This window comes from Syngnathus leptorhynchus, chromosome 15 (assembly GCF_054491065.1).
Source record: "Syngnathus leptorhynchus isolate UIUO chromosome 15, UIUO_Slep, whole genome shotgun sequence".
NCBI classification, from domain to species: domain Eukaryota; kingdom Metazoa; phylum Chordata; class Actinopteri; order Syngnathiformes; family Syngnathidae; genus Syngnathus; species Syngnathus leptorhynchus.
In genome coordinates this window covers 3041777-3063003 of record NC_141209.1, presented here as the reverse complement: position 1 = coordinate 3063003, position 21227 = coordinate 3041777, and the positions used below count along the sequence as shown (strand labels likewise).

At 45.9% G+C, this 21227-nt stretch overlaps 4 protein-coding genes across 7 annotated transcripts; all 4 read left to right on the top strand.

Annotated features, from left to right (window-relative positions):
• The first annotated feature begins 16 nt into the window (after positions 1 to 16).
• Positions 17 to 4236, top strand: senp2 (SUMO specific peptidase 2). Of its 3 annotated transcripts, none has more exons than XM_085932748.1 (17): positions 17 to 425; positions 600 to 682; positions 772 to 881; positions 1004 to 1067; positions 1147 to 1228; positions 1319 to 1469; positions 1584 to 1690; positions 1811 to 1887; positions 1975 to 2023; positions 2176 to 2233; positions 2393 to 2542; positions 2615 to 2746; positions 2810 to 3034; positions 3116 to 3195; positions 3299 to 3370; positions 3459 to 3554; positions 3644 to 4236. In XM_085932748.1, the coding sequence occupies exons 1-17, from the start codon at positions 277 to 279 to the stop codon at positions 3669 to 3671; spliced, it is 1713 nt and encodes a 570-aa protein (XP_085788874.1). In that variant the 5' UTR covers positions 17 to 276; the 3' UTR covers positions 3672 to 4236. The 3 variants fall into 3 exon arrangements, with proteins under 3 accessions (XP_085788874.1, XP_085788872.1, XP_085788873.1); XM_085932746.1 differs by having other exon boundaries at positions 18 to 425; positions 3286 to 3370; XM_085932747.1 differs by having other exon boundaries at positions 19 to 425; positions 621 to 682; positions 3286 to 3370.
• Positions 4237 to 4483: 247 nt separating this feature from the next.
• On the top strand, positions 4484 to 8047 carry LOC147045127 (transformer-2 protein homolog alpha-like). Of its 2 annotated transcripts, none has more exons than XM_085932561.1 (8): positions 4484 to 4670; positions 5998 to 6137; positions 6217 to 6364; positions 6473 to 6661; positions 6767 to 6879; positions 6951 to 7115; positions 7188 to 7258; positions 7435 to 8047. In XM_085932561.1, the coding sequence occupies exons 1-8, from the start codon at positions 4638 to 4640 to the stop codon at positions 7443 to 7445; spliced, it is 870 nt and encodes a 289-aa protein (XP_085788687.1). In that variant the 5' UTR covers positions 4484 to 4637; the 3' UTR covers positions 7446 to 8047. The 2 variants fall into 2 exon arrangements, with proteins under 2 accessions (XP_085788687.1, XP_085788686.1); XM_085932560.1 differs by having other exon boundaries at positions 6767 to 6882.
• A 408-nt stretch (positions 8048 to 8455) lies between these two features.
• On the top strand, positions 8456 to 11245 carry ola1 (Obg-like ATPase 1). The gene is made up of 11 exons (XM_085931840.1): positions 8456 to 8584; positions 8869 to 8966; positions 9036 to 9179; positions 9288 to 9415; positions 9642 to 9817; positions 9889 to 9969; positions 10044 to 10141; positions 10247 to 10387; positions 10538 to 10634; positions 10787 to 10909; positions 11001 to 11245. Exons 2-11 carry the CDS (start codon positions 8869 to 8871, stop codon positions 11100 to 11102), a joined length of 1188 nt encoding a protein of 395 aa, XP_085787966.1. The 5' UTR covers positions 8456 to 8584; the 3' UTR covers positions 11103 to 11245.
• Positions 11246 to 12241: 996 nt separating this feature from the next.
• Positions 12242 to 17565, top strand: LOC147045125 (transcription factor Sp3-like). The gene is made up of 8 exons (XM_085932511.1): positions 12242 to 12389; positions 13574 to 13789; positions 13934 to 14488; positions 14608 to 14811; positions 14893 to 15100; positions 15260 to 15452; positions 15540 to 15736; positions 15861 to 17565. The coding sequence occupies exons 1-8, from the start codon at positions 12336 to 12338 to the stop codon at positions 16115 to 16117; spliced, it is 1884 nt and encodes a 627-aa protein (XP_085788637.1). The 5' UTR covers positions 12242 to 12335; the 3' UTR covers positions 16118 to 17565.
• The last annotated feature ends 3662 nt before the right edge of the window (positions 17566 to 21227 follow it).

Below are 21227 nucleotides of genomic sequence, written 5' to 3'. Positions count from 1 at the left end.
AGCATGTTTAGGTGCGCTCGTTTTACGACTCCGAACAACCCCGGTAGTTTCACAAAGCGGTCTTCTGTAGAAACATCGAATACCGCCTATCCGGTGAAACAACACTAAATACGCTTGAGACGCATTGCGAAACCAAACTACAAGCTAAGCTAGCTTCGCTACTGATACCACAGTGTCGTACGTCGTTTCGTTTCTTTTTGGATACAACCACGAGACGAAGAGAGACCATCCTGGCCCGTGTAGAGACCTGGTTGCCATTTTACATATGTATCTGGGATGTATGAATGGATATTTGACGGAATCTCGTCGTTGTTTGAGCCCACCACGGGTCAAAAACACCAAGCTAATAACGGGGAGCTGCTGACAAGCACGCTAGCACGGCGTCGAGAGAGCCACGGTAGACCGATCAAGAGGAGCTACCAGAGGTTAGTAAACGCGAAATTAAGTCGATCTTGCTGCAGTGTGATTTGACTGGACTAACTTTCTGGCTGTCGTCACATTACGTTATCCTAACAAGCTAGCGAGTAATAGCACAACTTGATATAGGCGAGTGCATGATAGGCAGATTCATTCCTTGTCTTTGCATGCATTTTATTTAGAAGCCTTTCTTCTCCTTCCAGTGTTGATGCAGAAGACAGTGTGGGCCAGAGCGAGCCGGTTTCAGCAAAAAGGTGTAGACGAGGTCTGGGCTTAAAAATAAATCGCTATTTTCTTGCACTCACTTAAAAATGAGCTAATTGATGATTCATCACTTTTTTTCCCCGCAAACAGATGTGGTGATAAGTTTTGTGAAGAACACTGTGGCCGGGGTTGCAAGCCTGCTTCGGTTGCGGAAACCATGCCCCAATAATCATGTACAGTATCCGGACACTTATTTAAAGGTCATATTACTCAGCCAATTGTCAATATATCTTTTTGATCACCATTAACATAACACGTTTTTTTTTTTTTTTTATCAAGAAAAATACATTGCTTTCAAAAGTGTCATTTCTTGTTTTCCTAGTCTGTCGCTCTGGGAATCGATGAGCTGGGCACTCCGTGGGTGACGAGCCCTGACTGGAGAATGGGTGTGTAAAGATGATAAATCAACAAAAATGTCGTATACTCTCTCCATATAGTTTATTTTAATTGGTTTCTTCGCCGCAGATAAACCAGGGATTGGATTGAATGATAGGGCTGGAACCAGGCCCTTCCAGAGCTCCTTGCCACCATTAAGAAGGAAATTCAGGCAAGTTGTGTTGTCAATTTTGAGATGGGGACAAAAGGAACAGAAATTATATTTACTCAGGCATTAAAGTTCTCTGTCTCATCTGTTCAGTGGAACCACTGTGTCTTCTGAGATGAGGGGCTCCCTTCAGCTGCTGCCTTCACGGCCCTCTGTGAGTGTGGGAATGCCCAACGCCAACCAGACTAGTTGCAATGGCTTTGGACACAATCGCTGCTACAAACCCAGTCTTACCGTGGAAGAGGTCCATCACGCCTGTCGATATGCTTGTTCATCCCGATCGTTTCGTTCTGAATCGATCCTTTCTCAGAAGACGTTTTACCAAATGTTTTTTTGTTCTTGTTTGATTTCTCTATAGACCATCAAGCAAAATGACAAAGAGCACTATAGACGCCTGCTGGAGATGGTGACAGAAAAATACAGCAAACGCCAGCCACTACCTTTCAATCAAACAAAACCAAAAGCGTGAGTACAAGACGGATTATCGTTGTCAGGCTGGTCAAGTATTGACTTTGCAGTGGTCTGGTACATAACGACTAGAGTGTTTCTGTCAGACAGCTCATTATTTTCCGATTGTTTTTGCAGCGTGTTGCTCTCCCACGGTGAACACGCAGTGACAAGAAAGCCTTTCGAGTCAGCTACGAAAAAGATGCCATATTCCCGTAAAGATTTTATGATGCTAATTGTTCATACAAACATTAAGCAATGTTGTACGTTAATGAATATTGTTTTTTTTGTTGTTGGAACAGCTTGCCCCAGCGCGCTAACTCGGAGAATTACTCCAGTGAATAAGAGCAAGTTGGTGCCATTATTTCTTAGAGGTTGAACATAGATAGATGAGCTGAATTGTTTTTATAATTTTTTTTAGGTCTGTTGTAGGCTTTTGTTTATGGAATTTCCTGTCAATAGTCTTAATTGTGGCCCTTAATTCCATTTAATTTTTTTGCCAGATGGGGTGCCCTGCCTCTCAGCAACTCGGACGACAGACAGCATATGAAATGTTCAAAGGTTAATTTGCCTTATTATCGTAGGACGTATGAGATGCTAACCTTTTTGCTAGCATTTGATCCAAGCTGCATGTAAAAAGATTACACGGCTCAACTGATTCTGCTAAGCAAAAGTCCACACATTGTCATTGATATTCCCCCGTCTTTTTTTTTTTTTTAGAAACCATTTGCCGATTGGGACCTCTCCACAGAAGTTGCCACTCGCCTCAACCTTGTGGACCGAGTGGCGCCCGCCGCCAGCCCACCGGACTCGCACACACTCTCCACGCATGTCCGACACACCGACGACGATATACCTCGACTCACCAAGGTCTCTTACAGACGTTCACGCCATTATCAGATCAGATTTATCATCCCGTTTGCTGTCTTTGCGGATTCGTAGGAGATGGCGGCCGAGGTGTGCGGCGCTCTGGCCCAGAGCGACCCCAACTTGGTTTTGAGTGCGGCTTTCAAGCTGCGCATCACACAGAGAGACTTGGCCACTCTTCAGGAAGGCGGCTGGCTCAACGACGAGGTCTTCCTTCAGAATTGTTTTGGTCGTTTTTGCCAACGATAACATTCTTGTTCCCGTGTGCAGGTGATCAACTTCTACCTTTCCTTGGTCATGGAGGAGAGTTCCGACTCGGCCCCGGGACCACGGGTGTACTCGTTCAGCACCTTCTTCTACCCCAAGCTCCGCGGCAGTCCGGGCGGGCTGGCCGGTGGTCACGCCGCCGTGAAGCGCTGGACCAAAGCCGTGGACATCTTCCTTTATGACCTGTTACTGGTCCCGCTACACATGGGCGTCCACTGGGCCTTAGCTGTGAGTCTCGACAACATCACACCGGAACTGTGTGAAAAATGAAAAAAAAAAAAAAAAAAAACAATTTTCCTTGCTTGTCAGGTGATAGACTTGAAAGCAAAGACGGTGAAGTCGTACGACTCGATGGGCCAAAGACACGATGCTGTTTGCGGTCTACTGCTGTGAGTCCTTTTTGTCATCTCCCTCTCTCGCCATCTTTTTGTGCGATGGTCTCCAAACTGACACACACTTGGCTCCCCCCCCCCTCCCAGCCTCTACTTGAAGGAGGAGCACAGAGCAAAAAAAGGCAGAGATCTGGAAACCACCAAATGGAGCGTCAGTTGCATGCGGCCCACTGTAAGGAGCCCGCTGGTAGCATTTGCTCAAATAATGCTCCTCTGCTCATGCAGACATGCAATGAAAATGCTGTCGCTTTTCCTTGCAGGAGATTCCCCAGCAGAAGAATGGCAGCGATTGCGGCGTGTTTGCGTGTAAATACGCTCAATATATCGCTAAAGGAAAGCCGCTCACCTTTAGACAGGTATGTGTATTTATGAATGACTGAGTGAGTGAGCCGGGACAACTTATTTTGGTCATCAACTTTAAAAGCAACATGTACTTTCTCTGCAGTGGCACATGCCTCTTTTCCGGAAGCTGATGATTTGGGAAATTGTGCATCAGAAACTCCTTTAGCTATCTCAGCGTGTCAGCATCCGATACCTGCAAAGGACTAACACACACATGCCCCCCCCCCCCCTCCGAGTTGTAATTGGAGACATTTAGACGCAAGCAACAACCATTGGTGTTAATTTTTTCTTTTTTGGGGGGGGAAAGAAGACTTTTGTTTTGGAAGTACTGCCGCAAGTGCCTTTCAGGTTTCTCACACTGAAACCGGAGAGGTTGACATCATACTGAGCTATGTTGTCGTATTCACTTATCACAGTATGTGCAGGTCACTTCCATGTTTTTCGCAGGACGCTAATTTATTCAAGCACTACTCCGGAGACGTTGACAAACGTGGTGAAATCATTATTTTTGAAATGACTGAATGAGAGTATATATTTTTGTTCCCCCCCCAGTTTAATAAACTGCTAAGAGATGTGAGGCACATTGCGTACAGTATTGAATGCATAGCAAACTACTGTATACAAATGCATGTTTAAGTTCATGCTTTCAAGTGTTTTTGTTTGTTTCCCTTCATGTAATAAACATTTATAATATAACTTATGTATCTTCACGTCATTATTTTTTGTGAAGCAAGAGACCGTAGTTAAAGATATTCATATTACTTTTTGACTATTTAAAATTTTGTTTTTTAATTTTAGGGCTTGCTGTACTTTATATTGTTTAGTAGTATAATAATTAACGCTCTACGAAAACAAAACACCGGCACTTGGATTGTGTTTGAAGTTTTTTTTATTTTCTCGGGGCTCAGGCGGAAGTTGTGTATTTTATTTCGAAAATCCGGAAGCGAAAAGAACGATCTTTACAGTCCCCTCTGATAGCCTAAATCGTCTTGATCCAGTTTACGACAGCATTAAAGCTATTTGGGGCTTATAATCTATATATAACAAAATCAATCATCAGAGCAGTATTTGCTCTAAAAGTGACTAGTGACGCGAACATGAGCGACACCGAGAAAGAGTTCAGGGATAAGGTGAGTTTTGTTTGACTTTTAACGGAAAATATCGAGCGGGGAAAACGACGCCAAGCTAACGTTAGCTTGTTAGCTCCAATGTTTCTTGCTTTGTTGAACCGACGTGGTTATGGCAACGTGTCTTCTGAACCGTGAACCAATTTTTTTTTATTGGATATGTTTTTTTATGTATTGTGTTAGTTCTTTCCCTTGATTTTTTAGTTGTGTTTTTAATCAATGAAAGCATGCGGCCCATTACCAGCCGTCATTCTTCGACTAGGCCGCGCCGCCATGGCCATGCTTTTATTCATCCGACATATGTTGCCTACGGTTGTAAAACTAGCGTCTAAATTGTATTTTGTAAATGTGAATTTTAATCAATGCTGTGTTGAGTATTGAATTTTTTGTGACAAAGGAGTAGTTGGGGCGACACTGAATAAAATTGAGTAAAATAAAACCATTTGGGGAAAATGGCGGTCGTAGTGTTGCGTTCATTATCGTGCGGATTTTTTTTTTCCCAATTCTGCTTAACGTCATACTATTATTATGTATTTATTTTTTATCACAATGAATTTGAGTCGTTGGCTCTTCACCATATGTAAAACTTTCAGTGTGGCTTTCAATATACTCCTTTGTGCACTCTTACTGTTATCTGGTTATACTGGTATTATTTCTTTGTGCCTTTTGGTGTTTAAATGCAACCAAACCAACCAACTTGCCTTATCACCCCCTTGTTTGTTCTTTGTCAAGGTTGAGGTTGGAAGAAAGAAAAAAAGGCGGAAGACGTTTCTGATGCGAAGTTGTTAATGTTTGAAGCCAATGCCGTTGATGCATGCTAATGTATTGGGAGCAGAAAAAAAGAAGCGCACAAGATCCTATCCCTCGACTAGTGTTGTAATGGCAGATGGTAAAATTGGGGAAGAGGAGGAAAAAAGACGTCGTAATGTCAAAGAGAAGAAAGAAGAAATGACGGGTTGTTTTGAAGTAATGAAGTAAAAGAAGTTATGAAGTTATGATCAGAGGTTTGGCCGGGTAGGAGTAATTTCTTAACAGACTATTATGTTGCTATTCTCTTTTCTTTCTCTAAATCATGCATGTTAAATGTCCCTCTCTAACTCACTCGCTAGCGCCCCACCTTCATTATTATTTATCTCAAATCTGCTTTTCAGCTAAATAAGTACATTAATGTATTTCATGTGTATTTCATCCATAAAAATACGCTAACCTAAAAAAGAAAAAAAGTCCTTCTAAAGGTTTTAAGGGCGAGTGGAGTCACACATTTTGTATCATTCTTTCTTAACACCAGCGCGACTTGTTTTGTCTTAACGTCGCTGTCTGGTTTGTCCAGGAGCCACAGCCTGGCTCGGGGAGTTCCTCCCCTCAGCGATCGGCAAAATCTGCCAGCCGCTCGCCGGCACGCTCCAAGGATGGTTCCCAGCATTCCAGGTCCAGGTCTCGCTCACGCTCCAGATCCAAATCCAAATCTAGGTAAGACCCTATTTTGGTAACAATCGGGAGCATCTTGAGTTAACTGCCTCTTCATATGAGCGCTGCATCATCTTCTTAGGTCCCGTTCCCACCGGAGCTCACGTAGGAACTATTCCCGCTCTCGTTCCCGCTCTCGCCGTCGCCGATCCCGAAGCCGCTCCGGCAGCCGGCGAAGGAGCCACAGCCGCTCGCCCATGTCCAACCGCCGCAGGCACATTGGCAATAGGGTAACGATTACATTGCTCAAAATGGCTGCAAACCAGCTGTTTATTTTTTTTCAATAGGCAAAAAAGATCATGTTGTGCTTATTGCCAAACTCCTTCTGCCTCCCAAAGGCCAACCCTGATCCAAACACCTGCCTGGGTGTGTTTGGCCTGAGCCTGTACACCACCGAGCGGGACCTGCGGGAGGTTTTCTCGAAGTATGGCCCCCTGGCGGACGTCAACATCGTGTACGACCAGCAGTCGCGGCGCTCCAGGGGCTTCGCTTTTGTCTACTTTGAGAACTACGAGGACTCCAAGGAGGCGAGTATCAGTTACCCAGGAATTAATTGACTTGTGAAGCTTCTGCGGTACAGGTTTCCCACCAACATGGCGATTTGGTTGACTAACGCCCACATGTTCCTTCAGGCCAAGGAGCACGCTAACGGAATGGAACTGGACGGCCGACGAATCCGCGTGGATTTCTCCATTACCAAACGAGCGCACACCCCCACCCCTGGCATCTACATGGGACGGCCCACGTAGTGAGTGGCGTCCCGGCCGCGCCATAGGTTCGAAAATGTTTCCTCGAGCTTCTATGTTCCGTGTCCAGCGGTGGAGGCGGAGGTGGTGGTGGTGGCGGCGGCGGCGGCGGAGGAGGGGGAGGCGGCTCAAGGCGCATGTCAAGGGACTACGACCGAGGCTACGATCGAGGTTATGATCGTGGTTACGATCGGGATTACGATCGCTATGACGACCGGGAGTACCGATCATACAGGTAAGGCGCTTTGCGTCTGGTTATCTTGTGGGATTGGTGGTTGACATTGAATTGTTATTATTTGTCCGATAGACGAAGATCACCATCGCCGTACTACAGCAGAGGGTACCGCTCTCGATCCAGATCACGATCCTACTCCCCACGTATGTTTGACACTGGCACACAGGATTACTGTCTTTTCTTAGATGCTTACTAAATAAGGGTTATGGTATTTATTGACGCAAATAATTTATAAATGAAGCCACTATTTGAGGGAAAGTGATATCAATGTATGGACTATTTAACAAAATAAATGTATTTCTCCCTTTCTTTTCTACAGGTCACTACTGAGCAGTGAAGTCGTCCATTTTTTGTTTTTTGATGTTTTGACCAGACCACAGCTTGTTCACAGAAATGCACGGGGGATAAAGGTTTACCCGACAAATTTTGAGGATAACGTGCACAACGTTCCTGATGTTGAAAGTTGTTTTGTTTGCTGAAATCTGGACACTGTTTTGTTTGATTTTGGACACAGAACCAAAAAGGTGACGTTTAAAAGAATGGCTTTTTTGTTTTGTAGTGGAAACGTATGTTTGGAGTGTGGATTTTATTTTTTTTAACAATACACAAAGCAACTTTGTCCACTTTGAATGCATCTGCTAATGTTCAGTTCATTTTCTGTCATAATACCTGTCCATGTTACTCTTAGTATGACATCCATTGTAGTCTTTTTTTTTTTTTTTTTTTCATTTTAAAGACACAATTTGTAGAGCAAGTTCTTAATGAGAATGTTAGACATGGTAAGCTTTCATTAGGTTTTCTCAATGTTCAAAAATAGAAATACGCACCACAGTGTATAAATGGCTTGTGTCCCTTCTGCAGTTTGTTATATTACACGGTATACAGGAGGTTGAATTTGTCATGTGGATTTTCAAATAAAAGCTGAAACCATTGTCAGCAGTTTTTATTTGCATGTTTCTTCAAAATGGTGCCTTGACAGTACAGTAATGCAAATTAAATTCCCTAAGGACATGGATGAGGCCAGTTAAAGAAATTTAAATGCAAAAATCCCATCCCTGTGAATTATTTGTGACGTTTACATAGGATTGTTATTAAAATGGAGTGGGATGGTCGCGCAGCTCTGACGTAGGCACACAACTCTGGCACCAACCAATCGAGGCGTTCGCCTGTTAAGACAATTCATTTTTGAATAATGTAAATCTAAATTTCGTGTTTATACAATCCAGAAAAAAAGGGGGACAGTGAAAGTGCTTTTACAGTATTTTTTTACTTTGGTATTTTATATTTACTCCGGGATGAAAATGTTACACGTCGCTGTGACGTATGCTCTCGCACTGACCTATTGGAAGACTTGCTTGCCAAAACACTTCCGCTCAGCTCTCGCTGCAGACCGTGCTGTCTTTCCCAGCCCAGTGGTCCGTGTGTTCGGCAATCGCTGAAGTGTACGGCACGTAGAAAGCGAAATAAAGGTACACATGAAAATCGTTTTTACACTTAAACTCAAAACCTAAAGTCTAAGTTAAGTGTCTCCGTGGAGAGTCGGTTAGCGACTTGCTTGGACATATTCAGGTGTGGTTCATATTAGCCGCCTGCTAACGCTAGCATAAATCGGGTTTGAATGAAACTCCACGTTTTCACCTCCAGCTAGCCTAAAGCTACAGAGCCTCCAAAGTGTTGTAGGAGCTCTAAAAGTAGTGATATTCCTCAGGGGAATGTATCGTGGCCGAATGGTAACTTGACGCCGCTCTTGCAGATGCCTCCAAAGAAGGGAGACGCACCTAAGCCGCCCCCGTTGATTGGACGCTTCGGGACGTCGCTTAAAATCGGAATCGTGGGACTGCCAAACGTCGGGTTGGTACAATTGAATACACATGATGCGTATTTTTTGTCAAGACACATTTTGAGATGAAGTGTTTGCAGGAAATCCACGTTTTTCAACGTGTTGACCAAGAGCCAAGCAGCAGCGGAGAACTTCCCCTTCTGCACTATTGACCCCAATGAGAGCAGAGTGCCAGTACCCGATGAACGCTTCGATTTTCTCTGCCAATATCATAAACCGGCCAGGTGTGTTTATGTGATTGTATACAGCAAGGATAGTGACTGAGCTATAGTTTTAGTTATGTTCTAGTGAGTAAGTGAAGTTTGACCACGCTTCTGCCGTCTCCTCCCCAGTAAAGTTCCTGCTTTTCTTAATGTGGTGGACATCGCCGGCCTGGTGAAGGGCGCACACTCGGGACAAGGGTTGGGGAACGCTTTCCTCTCCCACATTAGCGCATGTGATGGCATCTTCCACATGACACGTGAGTTACTTGTCTACTCTGTGTGTCAGTGCCTGAGCCAAGAACTTGAGTGAGGCGCACAGGTGCAGCCCAGAGTGCTGAACCCAAACAAGTCCGAGAGCCATAATGTTCTGAGTATTAGAAACCAGGAAGAGAAATGACTGACTGAACTAAATTATCACAAAAATTAGTTTTTAAGCCGGATTTAAAAGCATTCACTCTTGGGTTAACTTCACCGTCTCGCCAGGTGCCTTTGACGATGAGGACATCGTCCACGTAGAGGGCAACGTGGACCCAGTGCGAGACATGGAGATCATCCACGAGGAGCTGCGGCTCAAAGATGAGGAGATGATCGAGCCCATTCTGGACAAGCTGGAGAAGACGGCTGTCCGAGGCAACGATAAGAAGCTTAAACCCGAATACGTATGACTTGTGTCGTCATCGGCCTTACGGATGGAAGCGAGGTAACGAACGAGCGCTTCCTCTTTATTCAGGACATCATGGTGAAGGTGAAGAACTGGGTGGTGGACGAGAAGAAACACGTGCGATTCTGCCGAGACTGGAATGACAAAGAGGTCCCCCTTCAGCTCATTTAGTGGCTCTGCATTCTTGTGGAGCTCTCCTGAGTGGAAATGTGCTCGTGTTGCAGATTGAGGTTTTGAACAAGTACTTGTTCCTCACATCCAAACCCATGATCTACCTGGTCAACCTCTCCGAGAAGGATTACATCCGCAAAAAGAACAAGTGGTATGTGTCTCGGTGTATTTGTCTGTTTGTTTGTTTTTGTCAAATGTTTTGGGTTGTTTTGGTTCAGGTGTGTGTTGTCATGTTGAAAGTATTCTCTTCTCTGAGGTTGGCTAAAATCAAGGAATGGGTGGATGCTCACGACCCGGGCTCCATGGTGATCCCCCTCAGCGGAGCGTTGGAGTCCAAACTGTTTGATATGGAACCAGAGGACCAGACAAAATACTGCGAAGAGCAAAAGACGCAGAGGTGGTCCAAACTGTAGTAAAAATGTCCTTCGTTTTGTCTGTCAATTTTATACATAAGCTTTCTAAAAACATTTGTGCTATCATGAAAAATCCCCAAACTATTTTAACCTTGGTCTTGACACATAATGTCGTTGTCTTGGTCTTCTTCTAGTGTCCTGACCAAAATAATTAAGACAGGCTACGCAGCGTTACAGCTGGAGTACTTCTTCACCGCGGGACCGGACGAGGTGCGAGCTTGGACCGTCCGGGTAAGTGTGTTCTTCAGCGTTGTCACCACAAAGTCAGTCATTCTGGTCCTGGTAAAACCATGGAGACAATTTATCTGGAAAAACAGTTAAGTGCAGTCGGGCAGGTTATTATGAAAATCAAGCTTATTGTTTTTATCATTGCAACCCAACAGAAAGGCAGCAAAGCTCCACAGGCGGCCGGAAAGATCCACACGGACTTCGAGAAGGGTTTCATCATGGCTGAGGTGATGAAATATACCGACTTCAAAGAGGAGGGCAGCGAAAATGCAGTCAAGGTACGGCATGTCAGGAAATGTCCACAATAAGTTATTTGATCAAATAAGTCATTTTGATCTTGTATATTGCATTTTCATTTGCCCAATGTAGGCTGCAGGCAAATACAGACAACAGGGTCGAAACTACGTGGTGGAGGATGGTGACATCATCTTCTTTAAGTTCAACACACCCAACGCACCCAAGAAGAAATAGGAATGTCAATAATAATTTTAAAGAAGAGAATGCCATCCACACTTTTTATTTGACCACACAAAGAATGCCTTCAATCCGCTACGCAATCATATGTTGCCCACAAAAATGTCAGCCTGGTCATCAATAAAATGTGACAAAACCCACTCGGAAGTTTATTATCTTATAATTAGTAAAAGTATACTTTTATTATTATTTATTATATAGTTTTTAACTTTCTGAAGATTCTTTTGCAGGTCAATCTGAGGGAACTACAGTAAGGGTTTTATTTAACAATACAAATATGACAAATTACAGAATTTTCTTAATATATCCAAGAACTTTGAGCAGCTGAGTGTGTCCAGGTAATTTTTGTGCCGTGCACATACTTATCCCTATTTCTTTGGCTCTTGGCATGTGATTTTCAGTTCAGCTATCATATTTAAGGTGCAAAAAATGATTAATTGAAAATGTAATCTAATTCTGCAAGTTGATTTTTGAAAGGTGACCATAATAATATACACGTATATAATACAAGTTTTTAAAATATAGTTAAAAGTTAAAAACTCGGCAAAAGTTCCCGTCTATCTCCAAACAGGAAACACACGTACTTTAAAAACGATTGACATCCAGGGTCAGCCAATCAGGCTACGAACTACTGGCATCTTCAGCCAATGGCTACAAAGAAGAAAGGTGGGACGTCCTGTAATGCGATGCAAATTGCATAGGCGACCTCGCTAAGTCCCGCCCCTTTGTGTTTCCCGCACCGTCAATCAAAATAGAAAAAAAAAAAAAAAATCGCCCCTTATTCACCGATCAACCCAACTAGCTCGTCTATGATAAAATGATCATGTTTGGAGTTTAGCAGCTTTTAATTACGTCCCCACTCGGGATGTAAACTATAAAAACAGTTAGCGCATCGACGTGCTACCCGGGTGGTGAGTTTTATTGACGGAAGCTACGTCTCTTTTAACCCTTTTTTTTTTTTTTTTTGCTCGGCGGCTAACTAGCTCGGCTATGGTGAGCTAGCAGCCAAGCTAGCAGGCTAGCGACGGAGTTGTAAACAGCCGCTCTCCTTGTCCCGGTGGCCTGTCGCGTCCCTGCAAAGTTGACGGGAATTTCGGCTTGGTGGGGGAGAGGGGAAAGTTGTTGTTTTTTGCGGGGGTAGGACCGAGGAAGAGTAGCGAGGGGGGGATGCTTTGCGGGGCTTTCAAGGCCCGACGGGAGTTGAAGATTACCGAGTGAAACAAGGGAGAAATGGCGTCCGCGGACGTGGACAGCAGTCAAAGCGACTTTCTTCAGGAACCGCAGGTAAACTCGCCACATTTGGTCCCCCTTGTTTTCCTTCCTCTCGAGTGGTTTTCTGCGTTGTGTTTAGCGAGCGTGGAAGTTCACACGTTTTGAAATTTTGATGCCATTGGGGGGTGGGGAAGGGTGGAGGAGGGTGAAACGCCGTAGTACACTTCCTGTGTTCCCCCCACTCTCTACAGCGGCCACCCACTTCTTAAGCCCGTTAAAACCCGCCCATAGTGGGGAGGACGTTGCGAGACCGTCGCTCCGTACGGGGACAGTCGCTCGGTGCGCTCTCGGCGACGCAAAGGGCGGGTGGAAGCGCGCCACCGACGGCGTAATGTCGCTCCGCTTCGGCGTCCATAATCAAAAACAGTAGCGTTCATTTCTCGCCCATCCCCCACTCGCCTGCTAGCTTCCATGATGTGAGCTAGCGGCGCTATTGCATATTTTTCCTCCTTGAAAACTCTTGCAATGCTGTCATCCACTCCTATTAGTGGTCAGTTTGACCCATGTCTTTATGACAGCATGGTGCACTAGTGGTTTGCACCCGTGCCTCGCAGCTCAGTGGGTTCGAATCTACGCTGGCCCAGCTAGCTACCAGTAGGCCTTCATAGGTATGTGTACAATGTCAAAGAAAGATGAACTGATATGCATGAGAACAGCATTATCAGACAGATCTTTCGAAAACAATTCCAGTGATTATTATTTCCCCAAATACTAATAAAAACACAAACGTTAAAGTAAATACTATGTAATGATTCCTTTAAATTGCATCATTTTCTGGACAATGTCTTAATGCAAAGAGAATAGTGTTTGAGTTTTGAAGTGTGATCCTTTGTTCAGGGTTTCTGTAGACCCCTAAACATTCTTCAAGCATTTAGGCCAGTGACATTGCACAATCGCAAAAGGAAACCAAACAGTGATGTGCTATTAGTTGGAAGTGAAGCATGTTATGTGACTTATTCGTTAGGCCCCTAGTGCAACACAATGTGTTTTCTCCTGCCCCTCTGGCTTCTTGGCTCATTCCCAGAATATGCATGTTGATTCAATGACTTTGTAAAAGAAGACCAGCGTGCAGTGGCAAAATATATTGAGATGGACGGGCCTTAATACACCAACGTGTGTGTGATTCGAAATGTGATGATCTGCTTACCTCTTGCTAATCTGCTAAAGCTTAATGGGCGCATTTTCCACCTCCACAGACGACGACAGACATGTCTGCCATTCAGTTGTCGGGATCAGATCGCTGGGAGGTGTTAACGCCCGTCTCGTCCGCCAAGGATGATCCCAACGGCGGGATCCCTACATCCAACGGGCAGTACGTGCTTCCCCTCGGGGGTCTCCCGAGCCAGCCTATCTATGTCACTGCGCCAGGGGGCGAGGCGGCGGCCAATGGCGTGTCGGGCATTCAATATCAAGTAAGATGAAGTTGTCACCCGAGTTGTCGCTTTCATATTTCGATTGTATGTTTTTGCTTTTCCGATTGAAAGCAATTTGGGTGTTATCAGTCAGTGATTGTCAAAGTGTGGCCAAGTCTGCTGAATGGAAAATGTACTTTTCAGGTCATCCCCCAGATCCAAAATGCGGACGGGACGCTGACGAGCTTCCAGACGCAAGGCTTGGATGACGGCACGGGGCAAATCCAGCTCCTCCAAGACGGCAGCCAAGGCGGCATCGGAATCAGCTGCGCGACATCGGCCACCACGGACCTCCTGACGCAGGCGGGGCAAGCGCAGTCCATCCAGGGTCTTCCGCTGGCCGGGGGCTCGGCGTACCCAGTGGGGCTGCCCGGCAACATCACCTTCGTGCCCATCAACAGCGTGGACCTGGAATCGCTGGGCCTGACGGCAGCGCAGACGGTGCCCATTGCCACGGGCGTGACGCCGGAGGGCCAGCTGATCATGAGCGGACAGACCCTGGAGAGCGCCGGGCAGGACGGCAAACTGGCGGGCGACGGACACCAGCAGCTCTACGCGCCCGCCTCGGACGCCCCCTCGCAGCTCCCCGCCACCATCGACGGGACGGGCGTGCTGACCCAAGCCACGGCCGTGTCCGCCGGCGTGTCGGACCATACGTCCACTTCGGAGAACTTTAATTCCCACCTGCAGCAGATCCAGGTCAGCGTGCAGATATTTTTGTTTGAACAATCTAATTTTGACAGAGCAATCATTCCACCTTCCTCCCGAAAGCAGCCTAAAGCTTCTTCATCTTCCTCCCTCTGACCGATGTTGCTCAGGTGTCGTCGTCCAGCGCCGCCACTCTCTCGCAGCCCATCCTCCAACTGTCGGGCGACGGTCAGGCCCAGGTGACAGCGGGCCAGGACCTGAACGCAGCGGCCAATCAGACCCTTCAGAGCGTCCAGCTGGTCAACCCGGGGACCTTCCTCATCCAGGCCCAGACGGTCAGCCCCACCGGGCAGATCCAGTGGCAGACCTTCCAGGTGGGGTGGGGCGCTGTGACGGGGACGTCAAGACAAAGTTGTCGGGAGAAGATATGGAGGCGTGTGCTGTTTTTTTTTTAGGTACAGGGTGTTCAGTCGCTTCAGGGGCTCCAGCTGCCGCAGGGGCAGGGTCAGGCGCAGCAGCTGACCTTGGCCCCCGTGCAGACCTTCCCGCTGGGCCAGGCGGGCCAGGTCAGCTTGCCCAATCTCCAGACGGTGACCGTCAACTCGCTGACGCAAAGCGGCGTTCAGTTCCCGCAGCAGGGCGACGACACCAACAGCCCGGCTGGTACGACGCGCGCCTCGTTACTTTTGCATGATCAATTACTAAGTCTGAATGTTTGTTTGAAGGCTCGGAGGTCAGAAGTCGGGCGTTTGAGTTTGCACGTGCTTCTGGCTTGCCTTCTCCAGAGCTCAGTGCGTGTCTCCTCCCTTTGTGTCGAGGCAGGCATCCAAATCAAGGAGGAGCCCGACTCCGAGGATTGGCACCTGAGCGGCGACTCCACGCTCAACCCCAGCGACCTGAACAACCTGCGCGTGCAGATGACCATCGACGACGACGCCGATGCCGCCAGCGGCGAGGGCAAGCGTCTGCGGCGGGTGGCCTGCACCTGCCCCAACTGTAAAGAGTCGGGAGGAAGGTGAGCAACGGCCGCCGTCGTCTGGAACGACTTGAGGACGACGATTTGAGATGGAATGTCACTTAAAGGTGTCTCTCGCTCACGCAGAGGCTCCGGGCTGGGCAAGAAGAAGCTGCACATCTGCCACATCGTGGGCTGCAGCAAAGTGTACGGCAAGACGTCGCACCTGCGCGCCCACCTGCGTTGGCACAGCGGCGAGCGGCCCTTCGTGTGCAACTGGATGTACTGCGGCAAGAGGTTCACCAGGAGTGACGAGCTGCAGAGACACAGAAGGACGCACACGGGTGACTGAGCTTTTATTTATTTATTTTCTAGATTGAAACTTGTAGCTATTCATTGTACCACCCACAACTGTACATTTAAATCCAACTAAGCTAACATTGCCAACTGCGTGTCCGTCCGTCCCAGGCGAGAAGAAGTTTGTGTGCGGCGAGTGCTCCAAGCGGTTCATGCGCAGCGACCACCTGGCCAAGCACATAAAGACTCACCAGAATAAGAAAGGCGGCGCGCCCGCCTCGTCGTCATCGCCCTTGCCCGCGGACACCCTCATCACGGCCGACGGCACCACGCTCATCCTGCAGTCGACCGGCGCCCACAACCTGGTGGCCAATCAGGAGATCCCGCTGCAGTTGGTCACGGTGGCGCCCGGCGAGGTGATGGAATGAGGTCGAGACAGACAGGTGAGGTGAGAGAGAGAGAGAAAGAGAGAGAGAGAACTGCTCTATCGCAAGGACAGCCTCTCCAATCTCCTATCTGATTTGGGTTCTTTTGTTTTATTGTTTTTTTACATATGAATATAAATATATATGACAAATATATATATTTTAAGTAAGAGTTATTCAGACTTTGTTTTTGCAGTCTTTTTATAGGCCAGCGGAAGCATTCAAAATGGTTGCTATGTACACACACACGCGCGCGCGCGCGCAAACACGTTCTACACAATGAAATGCCTTATTTTGTATCATAGTCGTGTATAAAATGCTGGAGGTGCATGTGTGTGTTTTTTATTTTTGGGTTTATTGAATACAAAGATTCGCCGTGGAAAGATTCCCCGACAAGTTTGGGAAGTGCGCTTACAGTAACAGTGGTCAGCAGCCATATTTCCAGACAAAACGTCCGATGCAGAAGTTCACTCGTTTCTTTTCCATCACCGTTTTAGTTTTTCGATAATCACAACGTCACAAGACCAAAGGTCGGTCCCTGAACAAAATCGGCACTTGCGCTCATCTCGGAACGGTTTAGGTTGTAAAGACACAACAGCTCACTTGTTTTTCTCACCTTTCAGTTATGCACTAAATTAAAAAGGTTTTTCAGAGAGGGTAATGTCATGACACCACGTTATGCTGTTTCCTGGACAAGATCGTTTCGGCGAGGGCGTGGTTTTGTGAATGCTGGGCTAACACTAAGTGAGCTTCCAAAAATGGCTGAAAAATATGCAGCTTCTTTGAGCGCCCAGAACCGAATGTTTCTCACAATGCTTTTGCTTTGTTTCTCTGAAGATTTGTCATCACTGTTTTGTTTTTTTGTTTTTGGCTTTTGTGTTTTCGAGCTTTTTTTTGTGTTTCATCAGTCCAATGAAAAACATGCATCTCCAAACCTTCATTTTAATATGGAAAACAGCCAAACTTTTTAGATGAAAGGAAAAAAATCATGAGGATGTGGAGTTGGATGAGGGGTTTTTATTTGTGCGTACAGTAACACTTGTGGTAAATTCACATTTGTTTGGTGAAAATTGGGGCAAACAAATGCAACAAATCTTAGCGGCAAACATTCCAGTCCAGATATGAGGTGAGATTCAATTCTTGCAATAAAACATGTGTGGCCACGTGAGCTTGAAAGTTAACAAAACAAAAACAAAACAATCATGCGAATTTTGTTGTATTATTGTTTCCTCCATGTATAATTCTCATGTTTGTCCGCATGTTTGTAGCACTCATTTAAGTGTATTATCTTGTTTATAGAAGCCATCACTTAGTCGACACAATTTGTTTCAATATATCGAAACCTTATTTTAAAATGATTTTCTTTCTATTAAGAGTTGGTGTAAAAATTGAATGTTACCTTTTTTTGTAAAACCTTTTTTCAAATGATCACAATAAAGTCTGAAACATTGTGTCACCTTGTCTGAGGGTCTGTTACAAAAGAGTGGGAGAGTGGTTCCATCCAAGTATCTCTCTCTCGCTCTAATATATCATATCATATAGCCATGCTGCGGGGCAAAAATACACATCCACGTAAGCACTGAACCAAAATCCTCCAATTTGAGGATTAGCGGTAGTGATGTGCATTCCAGTTCGTTTAAGTGAACTGAATCTTTAGAATCAGTTCACTCAAAAGTCGTTCAAACGAATCGTTCAACGAATCGTCCAACCCCCCCCACACTGATCCTTTTTTTAATTTTTTTAATAAAATCCAAAATCGTAGCCACACCCATCCTCACCCCCACTTTCTGATTGGCAGTTGGATCTGTGACGTCACTCAGACACTCCATTAGGTACACCGCCATTTTCATGTGTACCTAATCACAGGCCACTTCATTAGGGAAAAATCATGGTCAAAATTTAAATGAAAGTGAAAAGTGCCACACCCAAACAACCCCCCACTTTCTGATTGGCTGGTTGATCTGTGACGTCACACGGACACTCCATTAGGTACACCGCCATTTTCAGGTGTACCTAATCACAGGCCACTTCATTAGGGAAAAATCATGGTCAGAAGTTAACAAAAAGTGAAAAGTGCCACACCCAAACAACCCCCCACTTTCTGATTGGCTGGTTGATCTGTGACGTCACACGGACACTCCATTAGGTACACCGCCATTTTCAGGTGTACCTAATCACAGGCCACTTCATTAGGGAAAAATCATGGTCAGAAGTTAACAAAAAGTGAAAAGTGCCACACCCAAACAACCCCCCACTTTCTGATTGGCTGGTTGATCTGTGACGTCACACGGACACTCCATTAGGTACACCGCCATTTTCAGGTGTACCTAATCACAGGCCACTTCATTAGGGAAAAATCATGGTCAGAAGTTAACAAAAAGTGAAAAGTGCCACACCCAAACAACCCCCCACTTTCTGATTGGCTGGTTGATCTGTGACGTCACACGGACACTCCATTAGGTACACCGCCATTTTCAGGTGTACCTAATCACAGGCCACTTCATTAGGGAAAAATCATGGTCAGAAGTTAACAAAAAGTGAAAAGTGCCACACCCAAACAACCCCCCACTTTCTGATTGGCTGGTTGATCTGTGACGTCACACGGACACTCCATTAGGTACACCGCCATTTTCAGGTGTACCTAATCACAGGCCACTTCATTAGGGAAAAATCATGGTCAGAAGTTAACAAAAAGTGAAAAGTGCCACACCCAAACAACCCCCCACTTTCTGATTGGCTGGTTGATCTGTGACGTCACACGGACACTCCATTAGGTACACCGCCATTTTCAGGTGTACCTAATCACAGGCCACTTCATTAGGGAAAAATCATGGTCAGAAGTTAACAAAAAGTGAAAAGTGCCACACCCAAACAACCCCCCACTTTCTGATTGGCTGGTTGATCTGTGACGTCACACGGACACTCCATTAGGTACACCGCCATTTTCAGGTGTACCTAATCACAGGCCACTTCATTAGGGAAAAATCATGGTCAGAAGTTAACAAAAAGTGAAAAGTGCCACACCCAAACAACCCCCCACTTTCTGATTGGCTGGTTGATCTGTGACGTCACACGGACACTCCATTAGGTACACCGCCATTTTCAGGTGTACCTAATCACAGGCCACTTCATTAGGGAAAAATCATGGTCAGAAGTTAACAAAAAGTGAAAAGTGCCACACCCAAACAACCCCCCACTTTCTGATTGGCTGGTTGATCTGTGACGTCACACGGACACTCCATTAGGTACACCGCCATTTTCAGGTGTACCTAATCACAGGCCACTTCATTAGGGAAAAATCATGGTCAGAAGTTAACAAAAAGTGAAAAGTGCCACACCCAAACAACCCCCCACTTTCTGATTGGCTGGTTGATCTGTGACGTCACACGGACACTCCATTAGGTACACCGCCATTTTCAGGTGTACCTAATCACAGGCCACTTCATTAGGGAAAAATCATGGTCAGAAGTTAACAAAAAGTGAAAAGTGCCACACCCAAACAACCCCCCACTTTCTGATTGGCTGGTTGATCTGTGACGTCACACGGACACTCCATTAGGTACACCGCCATTTTCAGGTGTACCTAATCACAGGCCACTTCATTAGGGAAAAATCATGGTCAGAAGTTAACAAAAAGTGAAAAGTGCCACACCCAAACAACCCCCCACTTTCTGATTGGCTGGTTGATCTGTGACGTCACACGGACACTCCATTAGGTACACCGCCATTTTCAGGTGTACCTAATCACAGGCCACTTCATTAGGGAAAAATCATGGTCAAAAGTTAACAAAAAGTGAAAAGTGCCACACCCAAACAACCCCCCACTTTCTGATTGGCTGGTTGATCTGTGACGTCACACGGACACTCCATTAGGTACACCGCCATTTTCAGGTGTACCTAATCACAGGCCACTTCATTAGGGAAAAATCATGGTCAGAAGTTAACAAAAAGTGAAAAGTGCCACACCCAAACAACCCCCCACTTTCTGATTGGCTGGTTGATCTGTGACGTCACACGGACACTCCATTAGGTACACCGCCATTTTCAGGTGTACCTAATCACAGGCCACTTCATTAGGGAAAAATCATGGTCAGAAGTTAACAAAAAGTGAAAAGTGCCACACCCAAACAACCCCCCACTTTCTGATTGGCTGGTTGATCTGTGACGTCACACGGACACTCCATTAGGTACACCGCCATTTTCAGGTGTACCTAATCACAGGCCACTTCATTAGGGAAAAATCATGGTCAGAAGTTAACAAAAAGTGAAAAGTGCCACACCCAAACAACCCCCCACTTTCTGATTGGCTGGTTGATCTGTGACGTCACACGGACACTCCATTAGGTACACCGCCATTTTCAGGTGTACCTAATCACAGGCCACTTCATTAGGGAAAAATCATGGTCAGAAGTTAACAAAAAGTGAAAAGTGCCACACCCAAACAACCCCCCACTTTCTGATTGGCTGGTTGATCTGTGACGTCACACGGACACTCCATTAGGTACACCGCCATTTTCAGGTGTACCTAATCACAGGCCACTTCATTAGGGAAAAATCATGGTCAAAAGTTAACAAAAAGTGAAAAGTGCCACACCCAAACAACCCCCCACTTTCTGATTGGCTGGTTGATCTGTGACGTCACACGGACACTCCATTAGGTACACCGCCATTTTCAGGTGTACCTAATCACAGGCCACTTCATTAGGGAAAAATCATGGTCAGAAGTTAACAAAAAGTGAAAAGTGCCACACCCAAACAACCCCCCACTTTCTGATTGGCTGGTTGATCTGTGACGTCACACGGACACTCCATTAGGTACACCGCCATTTTCAGGTGTACCTAATCACAGGCCACTTCATTAGGGAAAAATCATGGTCAGAAGTTAACAAAAAGTGAAAAGTGCCACACCCAAACAACCCCCCACTTTCTGATTGGCTGGTTGATCTGTGACGTAACACGGACACTCCATTAGGTACACCGCCATTTTCAGGTGTACCTAATCACAGGCCACTTCATTAGGGAAAAATCATGGTCAGAAGTTAACAAAAAGTGAAAAGTGCCACACCCAAACAACCCCCCACTTTCTGATTGGCTGGTTGATCTGTGACGTCAC